The sequence below is a fragment of the Zophobas morio genome, unplaced genomic scaffold (genome assembly GCF_036711695.1).
Source record: "Zophobas morio isolate AGI-343-1 ecotype UQ-CSIRO unplaced genomic scaffold, CSIRO_AGI_Zmor_V1 ptg000007l, whole genome shotgun sequence".
In the NCBI taxonomy this organism is placed as follows: domain Eukaryota; kingdom Metazoa; phylum Arthropoda; class Insecta; order Coleoptera; family Tenebrionidae; genus Zophobas; species Zophobas morio.
The window spans coordinates 10,748,456-10,760,957 of NW_026972112.1; the positions used below are offsets into that span (position 1 = coordinate 10,748,456).

General features: G+C 34.7%; 1 protein-coding gene across 3 annotated transcripts in view; it reads left to right on the top strand.

Annotated features, from left to right (window-relative positions):
* The window catches only part of LOC135124509 (nephrin), a 336,173-nt gene that overhangs the window by 277,120 nt on the left and 46,551 nt on the right, over positions 1-12,502 (top strand). For 2 of the 3 annotated variants that reach the window (XM_064049621.1, XM_064049622.1), the window contains one exon: positions 272-382. In XM_064049621.1, coding sequence (XP_063905691.1) covers positions 272-382 — 111 coding nt within the window. Of the gene's footprint in view, positions 1-107; positions 222-271; positions 383-12,502 lie in introns of those variants that run through there. The other variant, XM_064049623.1, reaches the window with a different exon arrangement.

The following is a 12,502-nucleotide window of genomic DNA, read 5'->3' on the forward strand; positions in this document are numbered from 1 at the left end:
GGTTTGACGGAAATTGCCGCCGTAATCGCCTCCGACATGCAAGTGCAATAATCGAGGCGGTTTTCACTCGACCTGGGTACCTACGTGATCGCTCGTTCGGTAAAAATGGTTCACCCTCATTATGTCAAAGGGAGGAACACGCCATTCGGTCATAACTCTCAATTATTCTGCAAGAACAGCGGCGGGTCGATATGCGAATGTGCAGGGGGCAGTTAAATTAGGTTCGATGGGACCGATACGGGATCTGATTAATTTGAACGTTTCTTTGCAGTTCCTCCGCAGAAGATCGTCATTACCAACGAGTCGGGTGCCCAGCTGGAGTCGGTAGTGGGGCCCTTCCCGGAGGGGGCCTCCTTCACATTACGATGCGACGTGTTCGGAGGTAAGCAAAGTCTCATCACTTGACTATTTTTAGTTTAGTTTAGAAACGAAAATTTAATTCACGCATTAAAACGATATAGTGCCCTCAAAAATTTATCAAATATATGTTCTATATCTTTTTGTTACCAAGATGGCTGTTGTTTTAAAGTTTGAACTCTTATTTTGTGCATATTTGAAAGTTTTGAGTGATGTTAAGACTTCTTTATGCAACAAGTTGTAAAATAACAGTGTTTTTTTACGAGTCTGAAGGGTTATCCAAGCAGGCAAATGCCGAGCTGGATAATAAGACGAGTAAAAAATTTTCATTTTCCACGTAGCGTATAGAATATTTCTGAAATATTTGATGAGTTTGAGGACAGGCAACGACGTGCTGCTAACATGATTGTAAAAGTTTATCGGAAACAGAAGCCATCGCATAAGTAAAAAATTTAAAAATGTGTGGCCCAATCTCAATGGTACTTTTGTCGGCTACTAAGATCTACCACATAATTACCAAATATAAACTTAAGAACAATATTTGTATAAGCAAAAATCTTACACGACTGCGACAAAATAAAGCTTATTGAATAGCAAAAAGATTTAAGACGCCTGACAACAGTGGTGAAAATAATCTGCAATTAAAATACTTCAATGGCATCCCACAAATGGTTGTGTTAAAACACATCATAAGATTGACAACTAAAAGTGCACTTCACGAATAAGCCTTAGAATATAAAAAATAGTTCCATCGTTTTTCTTTTTTTTTTTATTTATCCTTTTGAAAAACTTGATGAGGTCATCTCAAAATTTTACTGGAAACTTTAAAATCCATAAAATACTGTGATACAGTATAACCTCTATAATCCGAAACCACGATTATCCGAACATCCAGTAATCCGAAAAGAGGCTGGTTGAAGTCGATGCCTCTTTAATCCGAACAAAAACTCTGCAATCCGAACTGAACTTGAAAACATGAACCTACTTGCAAAAATGACGCAAGATCTTCTTTCTGTATGTGTTGTATTGAATTTTTGGAGAGTTTTTAAAAATTGTGATATGTATTTCAATCCACTATACATATTAATTAACTAATTCTGAAAAAAAGGTTGAAGTTATCGAAGAAATGAGGCCGAAAGTGACTTCTGCGTCCCGAAATCTACAAGAAAAAGTATAATTTAGTTAAATTTCGAAAATCGTCAAAAATGGGTCGAAATTTGCTAGTACTTGCCAAATAACCTACCCTCTAAGAAAACAAAAGCGGGTGGGCCAAGCTAGTATTTGCCAGAACAAATCCCATCTGGCCATCTGCCAAAATCCGTTTTATTTTAACAACTACAAGCCCCGCCCACCCACCCTTATTTTCTTAAAGGATATGTCATTTGCAAAAATCAGTCTCATACTTGCCAAGATAAGACTGATTTTGGCAGATGACCTATTCTTTATTTTCTTAGAAGAGTAGGTCATTGGCCGAAATGAGTCTTATTTTGGCAAACACTAGCGCGGCCCACCCGCCTTTTATTTTCTTAGAGGGTAGGTTATTTGATAAACGCTAGCTCCACCCACCCGCCCTTAGTTTTCTTAGAGAGTAGATCATTTGCCAAAATCAGTCTCATCGTAGCGAGTACTACTAGATTTTTCAGTTTTTCGATTTTTCACCTTTCGCATTTTTCAATTTCTCGGTTTTTAAATTTTCAATTTTTTGATCTGTTTTTCGATTTTTGATTTCTCTGGGCAACTGAAAAAAACTTTCGATTTTTTAATTTTACAACTTTGGCAGTTTTCCGATTTCTCAATTACTTGATTTTTAAAAATATCGAGAAAATAGATGTTTATTTTTTTAAATTTTCGATTTTTGATTTTTTGTCACCGAGTTTTCGGAAGGGAGTAGAAAGCAATTTTGATCAGGGATTGCCATGTTTACCGTAACTTTAAAACATCTGAAAAAATTTGTTTCTAATTTGCAATTTTTCGATTTTTCAAAATTTCAATCCCAGTAAATTTGTTTGTTGTAGAAAAATCGAAAAATGACAAATCGTGAAAAGGAAAATTTTAACTTGAGAACTTGAATAATCAAAAGATGGAATTAAAAACTGCAAAATTGTCAAACAAATTATCAAATGAAATATTCAAAAGTTGAAAAATCCGATTTCTCATTTATCCGATTTTTTAATTTGTCATTTTTAGATATTTAAGTTTTTTTTTTTTTTAACAAGTACTTGCTCCACCCACCCAGCCTTTAGTTTCTTAGAAGAATAAGTCATCTGCCAAAATCAGTCTTATCCTGGCAAGTACTAGCCCCCCGCCCACCCTCCCTTATTTTCTTAGAGGATATGTCATTTGCCAAAATCAGTCTCATCTTGACAAGTACTAGCCCCCCCACTCACCCTTATTTTCTTAGAGGATATGTCATTTGCAAAAATCAGTTTCATACTTGCCGAGATAAGATTGATTTTGGCAGATGGCCTACTTTTCTAAGAAAATAAAGGGTGGGTGGGCGGGGCTAGTACCTTTTCTTAGAAGAGTAGGTCATTTGTCAAAATGAGTCTTATTTTGGCAAATACTAGCCTGGCTCACCCGCCGTTTATTTTATTAGAGGTTAGGTTATTTAGCAAGTACTATCATAGTGTAAAATTTCATTTTTGGAAAAGTTGTCCAAAAATTCTAAAAAAAATCAGAGATATATATCCCGACGTGCTGACTCCAAAAATACATATATCATGCTTATGGTAACGGATATTTTCTGAAAATTCGATGTGAAATTTGGATTTTGTGAAATTTTTGAAAATTGCGATATTTCAATGGACAATTCTGGAAAAGCAGTTTAAGTTATCGAAGAAATGAAGCTAGAAGTGACTTCCGTAGTCCAAAATCTACATGGAAGTATTTAGTTAAATCTCGAAAATCATCGAAAATGGGTCGAACTTTGCATAAGGGAGGTAATACGAATACATAGTGGGAAATTTTATTTTTGAAAAAGTCATCTAAAAATCCTGATTCCGACGTGTTGATTCCAAATATTTCGTGGTTATCCTCAAGGAGTAATATTTTTTCAAATGTATCTATTAATATCCATTGTTGGTTAAGAATACTTTATTTCTCTTTAATAAAATTTAGGTTTATTTCTTGAAATTTGTTTTCAGTTGCGTATAAAATTGTTATTCAATTCCCTTTCAGCTTTTTGGGAAATTCGGTAATCCGAACAAATCGCTAATCCGAACACACCTTTCCCCAATTAATTCGGATTATCGAGGTTGTACTGTATTTGTCAGTGTATTTGTATAAAGGATACTTAAAAAAAATCAAGCATTTTTTTTTATATTGAATAAATCAAAAATGACACATTTGACCATTTTGAAATTCTGGAAATACATTTGCTCATTTAAAAAGTTAATGACGTCGTTACAAATTTTATTAAAGAAAAATTACTTAAACATATCCAGAGCATGCTTTTTTACCCGTGGTTCAACAATTCACAGCTATTTTAATTTTAACATATAGGGGTTAACATAAAAAATATTACGTTCGCCGAATTAAATTTTTTAAAGCTGAAAAGGACTTGAGGACGTTTGATATTTTATTTTTGAAAGAATTTGTAAAAATTTCGGAGAGCTTTGTTGTTTTGCTTCAAAGCATCTTTGAGATTATTTGTTTTTTTACTTCCCGAACGTAAACAAAAGAAGCATTGTAATCGAATCTATCGGGCGTCTGGCCAGTTTTGTTTTCTCGACGTACCATACTCCCTAGAATACGAAAACATAGGTCTCTCGTTTCTGTTTGTCTGCCGTCTATTGTCTGCCGTCTGTCCGCGTCTGTTTCGTTTTTTGTGAGACAGATAATATTCTAAACTACCGTACCGATTGTTGTTAAATTTTCTATGTATTTTAGAAATATAGTTTAGATGGCAAAACGCTAACAAAATTTGTTCGATCGTCTCCATCAACAATAATATAACGTCATCTCAATACAATAGCAAATGTTATGTTAAAGTTGTATAACAACATTTTGCAACTCAACTTTGAAATTTCAAAAGCGAATGCTCTCAAACCTTGCAAACGTTTTAAGGTTATCGGAAACACGGTAAATAAATGTTATTTAAATTTTATAAAGTAACATACTCCTGCACGTGTGATTTATGAATCCATCGTGAGTTATTACCCTAGACCTGCAGATTTTTGAAAAAAAATCAAAATTGTGTGACATTTTGCAATTAAACTTGAAACTGGAAAACCAAATGCTCTGAAATCTTGAAAATCTTTTATGGATATCGTGAGCATAACAAAAAAAAGTTTGAATTGCTTATACAAAGTGACTCAAAAAAATTAATGAATAACGTGACATGTTTTACTGCCCATCCCATTTTTCTGAAAATTTGAGGATACAATACTCTTATTAATAGTACTGTACTTCAAATATTCAAATTGATATACGTATCCTTGCTAAAATGTTAATGACACAATCAATAAAATTTTGTATGAAAAACTCACTAGAAACACATGCATACAATGCTTCTTTACTTGTACTTTCATAATCCACGCATATTCGAAGCCGTACTTGTTTGACTGTACTTTTTACGATTAAAGTTCTGTCGAAATAACCTTGGACCAATTTTTTAAGATATTGAAAATGCTCCCTATTTTTTATTTTTTAAAGAATTTGATAGAACTTTTAGGGTCCATTGTATTTTGCTTTTAAAATGTGAACGAATCTACGAGACCCCTTGTGTTTTATTTTTGAAAGAATTTCAAAACATCTTTGATGTCTTTTTTTATATTAACTTCCAGGGGGTATCCTAACAAGAGATAATATTGTGGAATCAAATTTAATAATTTATCTAAGAAAGAAAACTTGTTTTTTGCCGGTGCGGTAACTTTTCTGATTTATTACGAATTTAACTATAATTAGAAACGTTTTTTAAAATGCAAAAAGTGTAATATAATAAATCATAAAAATATGATATAAATATTGTTACGTAACTCCAATTTACACGACTAACTATACAGCGATTATGTTCAGAATAATTCCGACTCGACTGAAATAGGTTTGACTAGACTTCTCCCATGCTCTGGACTACATTAACTCCTCCCGATGATGGTTCCCATTTAAACAGCTGCGCAGTCCTTCTCGAAGGTCCTCGTCACCGCTTCTAGGCTTGTTCTCGAACACCCCACACAGATATTGTTTGTTGTAAAATATACGGTTACGTTGCTGCCGTTTGTGTCAATTGAACTTCCAGCGTCTGCTCCACATGATTTTTCAATTGCCCGTTATTATTCTTCTTTAAGAAAATATTAAAATATATATGACTTTTTTTCGATTAAACTTAAATTTCAAAATTTTTTTTTCGCAAAAGTTACAAAATCAAATTTGTATTAATAATAATATGCAGAAGGGTATATGTTAGGTGGAAGTTTTCCCGGTGCTAACATACACCGAGTTATAATTAACAGTATAAATCATGTTAAAAATAATTTACAATATCTTCACTTAAATAAAGTTTGAAAAGTTGCTTCAAACTTTCAGGACTAAACATGTGGTTGTTAGAATCCATACAACATGCTATAAAATTTACAACTGTACGAAAAAAGACCAGTAATAACGAACCCAATACCCGTTATTAAATTTATTTTGGTGGATGTCTGGTATTTTACAAAATAAAAGAGTCAGCCTGAAAATTCGCTTCGATTGAATAATGTATTAAAAATTAATGGTCGGAAAGCAATGATTTTTTTGAGTGTTGTCTTTTAATTTCGTAATTAAAATAACCCCTCTGATGTATTCCAATTAAGTAAACAAAATACTCGTAGCTTGTAAATTTTGTGTTATTGGTATTAAAAAATTAATTAACAAAAACCAATCATGAACCTCCTATATAAGGCTAATATTCATCTTATTAAAAATTAATTTATTTTAAAAATGCTTTAATTTAGAAACTAGATTGGTCACAACAATACAAATAACTACTAAATTAATATGAACTAAGTAATTAATTTCAGTTGCATTAAAATACTTTTTCTTCAAACTTCTAAAAAATTAGAGTATTCTTCGTGAAAATATACCTCCGTTTGTTGTGTAAGCGGTTTTCCGTACGAAAAAACACAATAGTTTGTAATTAAAAAAACCTTTGCACAAAACCGTCACTTACAGTTATGTGGAACAATTAATGAATTGTTACACCTAAAGCGCCCAGCACAACATGTACACTGAACATAATTCTTTAGTTACCAACACAGTTTATTGTTGGTTGGAGCAGCCGATGTCTACACCATGTGATTGTTTCTGAAGAGTGTTTACTCGCCGCCTCCGACACTCTACGTACTTGTACCGCAAGTTCCGGGGGCAATATTTTTCCCATCCGCCGACAAATCATACACGATGGCGGGGCCGGCGGCGGCTTATTGCCCCCGACGCGTTGCCGCTTCCGAAACCTTAACCAAACAAGCCGTTTTAGCGAAACGAATGGTCACAATTCTCGCACAATTGCCGCGCTGATAGTTGGCAGTGCCAGAACCTAGAGTAGCTCCGAAGAGCGTCTCCCTGGGGCTATCCGTCAATGCTGCCAGCCCCAGAGACTAGTTCTAAACTTTTCTATTTAGACTCTTTTAAAGCGAGAAGTTGGCAGGCCGTGGCGGGCGAAAATGTGAAAAGGAAAGCGGCAATTTTCGATTGCAACGAAAACAAATTGTTTAATAATAAACTTAAAAAACTTCAAAGAATTTAATTTTGCTGTAAATGCTTTTGATTCGAAATTCCTTAAGTGTATTTGCCTTAGAGGGCCGCGCGTTCGTTTACAAGCAATAAAATAGGGTTTTAATCTACGACCCGGAATATGGCACATTATTGAAAAGAAATTCTTGAAGGGAAGATGATGGAGAACAGCGGAGCATGAAGAGTGGAACTTCTGTGTAAACGACCGGGGTATGTTTTATTCAGTTATGTAAGCAGTCTGATGTGATATCCATATGGAGCGTACACTTTTCATTTTCTAAAAGGAACGAAAAATCAACGTTTGCTCGAGATGATGTATGGGACTGGAGGTTAAGAATATTCAAATTAACGCGTTGAGGACATCGGCAGAAATTTTATAACCTTGTTATGCGGCTGAACATGATTTCGCCATCCAGTGTGGGACGAAGCCAAAAATATGTGGCAAAATTCAGAATCAACCCGCATGAAATCAATTATATTGCATTTATTTTTAAATATAGTTTGTTCAATTTTGTTACCGATTGTCCAATAAATTAATAAAATGTCTGTGTGCTCAAATAATCTAAAACATAAAATTTTCGGAAAAACCAATGTTAATTATTTTTCACAGTTTTGGCAACGTATTTGCAGAGGCAATCAAAAAATAAAAGTGAGACAACTAAAAAATGTTTTTAACAGAAAACTAATTCAATTAGCTGTCCTGAAAACTTACCTTTTTCTCCAAGAACTTTAAAAATTAAAAAACGCAAATTCATAATAAATGGTGGATGCGCCGGGTTAATAAACCAAAAACTGTACACATGCCATTGCGACTACTTGAAAAACTCAAAAATCGTACAATCACGCGGAAAACTTTCACAGCGATAAATAAAAGAGTCTGGAGACATAAAAGACATTGATGGCGTTGATTTAATATCAGACTTTAGTGCCGAAGGTGTAAAGTCGTCCGGAGCAATTCAGGCCGCGAGATTTATGATTATGACAATCCAGGAGCTACTATCGCGCTTTAGATTTACACCTCTCTGACGCTATTACACATCGATTTTAACTTTATAACTTCTTAATTATTATGGAACGTTATTCCTCGGAGTGGAATTTCTAGTGCATTATTTCGACGGAGCCGTTAAATAGTGCACTAAGACACGGCAAGGATTTACGGCGAGCCGAGTAAGATTTTCTGGAATATTTGTTGGAAGTTTGTACAATTAATTATAGAGATATGCGAGTGAGGAATGTAATTTTGGATTTTAGTGGTGGCTGCGGAAAAGCTTGATTAAAAATGTTTTCTATTATTAACTTTGGAATTTTGTATTAGTGACATGTTTATTGAAAAGGACAGTTTGTTTTAGCTGTAAACAAGAGTAATTTTCGACTGTTATGATGCAACGAGTAATTTCAAACATGTTTTGTTTGGTTGCTTTTAAATTAGGTGTTATAGTGTTGTATGGCGTGGATGTTTAATTTAGTGCATAAATTACGGGAAAGTGTTTTAGGTTATAATAGGCGGAATAATTTATCAGACAAGTTTAACCAATAAAAGAGAATTAAAATGAAATATTTAGGATTTCTACCGGTGTGCAAAATTTATTACGTACTAATCTAGCCGTTTGATTAGTGGATTATCAACAATAATTCGTATCGATTCGTATTGTACTTGCTACATATTTTGACATTTTTAACGTAACGTAACGTTGGACCTCACAAGACTTGACAATATTTCCCCCAATTTTTACAAATCTTGTTATTTAATCTAGCGAAAAGTCTTTGGTTAATTTTTAATATGTCGCTGTCAGTCAAGTAATAGGTTTCATCTAATTTTTTTTTTCAATTATTTTAATTACATATAAGAGTAAATGTCAAAATGTATTAATATATTTAAACTTAACTGTAGTTGTTTAAGATTATTATTATTATTCCTTACAAGACGAAAGATATATTTTTGTTTATGTTTTACCTTCAAATTACTAACCAAATATATTTTTACGTGTTGCCTTTTGTTTAAGTCTTCTAAGCATTTTTTACCAGAAAAAAATCGTCCTAAAAAATTACCAACGCCCACTATTAGTAAACCAAGAAAGTTTGCTGTTATTTTAAGAAATTTCTTTATTGGAACTCATTTTTTCGCGTCGTGAAGCTCTTAAATTTTGATGTTTAAATACCCACATGATTACTTCCTTCCGGGTACATCTCTGACGTCATTCCTGCACACCATTTCTTTGTGCTTATGCAGCCAACAATACCCCAGCCATGTACATTTCGCTTTTGATCTCATTATGTCTCTTGAAATTTAAACGGCTAATGCAGCGGCAAATTCCGCAAACTTATCAGTAAGAATTTATTACCAGAAGCTAATTCCTTTATGCACTATAATGGCGTTTATGTAGTGAAATAGTAATTTCCCGTAAAAGCGAGAGGAATAATTTAAGTTTATCCGCGCAACGTGGGCACCTATAAAATTACGAGATGAAAAATGACCCCCACATATTCGAGATAATGTTCTTTCTTAAGGACTTTTAGCAGCTGCGATATAAATTGCCGAGAAAATTGTGCAATTTAAATTCTTTTGTAAGTCGTGTATGTTCTTTTTATCTCGCAATTGGTACGTGAGGAATCGGCGAAACGAGAGCAAGACCGCTTCTGTCACACAGACGCGGAACAAATCAAAGATATATGTTTCTGATACAAAGGCGTGCTTACAAATTCGTATTTATGAGGAAATTCCATTTTTGCTCGAGATTGTGTCTCAAAGGAGACTGCTCCACTGCACGGTTATGAATATTTGTTGCCATATTTACTGGAACGGCAGCGACGTTACGAGCGCACAGAAACGAAAACTACCAGATCTTACAATATTTCAGAACGTTCCGGGTTTAAGAAGTAGACTTTAGAGATAAATACTCGACTTGTTTAGTTTCGAACCCTAGATTTCTCAGAATCTCCAAGTTATCGAGATTAATACAGATAAAAGGTAAGTTTAATGGTAAATATAGACGCCCTTTTGTACAAGTTTCACTTAGTTTCACGGCCGGTCCGGTTCGACTAATTGATACATTATAATATAAGACCGATTATATTACCAGTTCAAAGTGATAGATCCATTTATGAATCTCAACACACATATGTATACAGAGTGTCCCAACGATTTTGTAAACGAAGATTAGACAGCAAAGTTGTATTTTTAAAATGAAGACCCTACATAATTAGATTCTTTATAAAAAAAAAGGGAAGGTTTGTAGTTTTGTATGAAACTTTTTTTCTCATGTTTTTTCAATCTGACGACACCCTATTTTAAAGAGCTCTGACTTTTCTCCAAACAAGCTTCCTTTTGTTGCCAGTTTTGTTGGAATTTATCCTAACAATAATTCAAACAAATCTAGTAAAATATACATCCAACAAATTGGTATGGAAGAAAAAGCATTTTGACTTAAGCTCAACATGTAACAATCACGTATAAATAAGTTAAAAGGATCTTGAACTGAAAAGTTTTATGTACAATTCCAAACCTTCATCTTTAAACATGGTGGAGTTGTAAATTTTTAAAAACGGACATTTTTTTTTAAATACAAATACGTTGAAAATATACATAAACTTAAATTTTTTTTTTGATATGTAGGGTTTAGATTAAAAAAATGCAGCGACTATACTATGGTTGAAAATAATTGCATATTGTGTCCCTAACAAATTCCATCACACTGCGTCAAAGAGTTTTTTCAAGAATTCACTGCGAATGCGTCAGCTTCCGCTTCCAGCCCGTTGGGACACCCTGTACATATTGATGTTGTTATCATTAATGGAAAACCCGTTCGGACTTTGCGTTTTTTTTCAGATTAACTCGCAGAGTAGGGGAACACGGCGCGGCCTAAAATTCGTGTTTATTTCACTCGACGCTGATGAAAACTTCGCGGTTTTCCAAATAAGCTTCCATCACTTTTGTGTTTATTTATAAATATTGACTCAGCAAATCGAATTGTTTGGATCAAGTTGTGGCATGTTGAGCTGGGCTTAAATAAACGTCAAGTGGAGTTTTTGGGCAAATGTTTGTTGTGTTGTAGGTGTCAAAGCGTTTCAAACACAAACTAAATTTCGTTGCGAATTTTTTTGAAATTTGCCGACGGAATTACATAATCCAGACATCAAGAGTAGAATTCGGAGCGATAAAACCTTTGTGTTCCGAACGGCAGCATAGTGGTAGTAAATTGTAGGTAATGCAGTGTTACAAACCTTCCAATCGTAAACACGCTCGCCGAAACAACACAAACCGAACCATTAAAAGAGGGTTCTGGAGCACGTCCATTCCTAATTTTGTAATCATGAAAATTGCCCTTGATAACAGTAGAATGCATGATCGTTATTATTATTGCCCATAGTTGTGGTAGACTGCGAACAAAGAGATTTCGTTTCAATACGAATAAAGCACCGATATTTTCACACTTGGATTATTCTCGCAAGACAAATTTCTTCGGCATTTTAATCTCACGTAATTGCAAAATATATAAATGTGTAATTTATTTACTCAGCTTCCAAAAACGACTACGCAACAAATCTCGCGTGTTTTCCCTTCTAAGTGAAAAGAAACGAAAATGCGTACGTCCGAAATTAAAAGCACAAATGACTGATTAAAGTTTAAGATAATGCCGGAGTAAATCTCCCCGGAGGCGTTCGGGTAAAGTGGCTGAGCTGCGAGAGGCCCAGGGAGCAGAGGCGCTGCCTCCGCCGCCGCCGCCGAGCCCTCCTGGTCCCATAATTCCGAAACTTAGCATCCAGATTACTCCGGAGACTAATGAGAGAACAAAACAACGATGTTAATCAGTCAGCCATTGCAAAAGATGTGTTCTTTGTGAGCGCTATTCCGGTGAAAAGTTTCCGCAAAAAGTTTGCGAATACGGCGACCAAACTTTGAACAATCGAGATCTTATATTTGCTTTTATTGCCAGAGATTGATTTTACACTGACTGTTTTCCGTTCTGTCCCCGTCTGCTTCCTTGCTCAGATAATTTTTTACGCTGCTGACTCCTTGATTTAACTTTTATGACTTTTATCGACTCAGCTGATCTCGACAGCCGGTGGGCGGGGGCCGTTTTCGGGAGGTGAGAAAAGGGATCGTTTGAATACAGCCTAGGAGCTGTTCGTGCCGGATTCCCAGAAATCTGACTTTAACTGGATCTTTTTTAAACGTGAAGGTCTATTGAAAACTCCGGTTCAAAAATTTTACCTCTCTCCAATAACCAAATAATCCTAGTCTGCCTCGTTGGTAAAAAAATGTTTTTGCAACAACCTGTTAACGAATGTAACAATATTCAGCCCTTAGTCGAAAACCATCTTGTTCTAATTCTTGGACACATCTATAGGAATACAAACCTCGATCATTTTGAGTATTACTTGACAAGTACCATAAATTAACTCCAATTGCTGCCTCAAATGTCTCTCGGATGTCGCA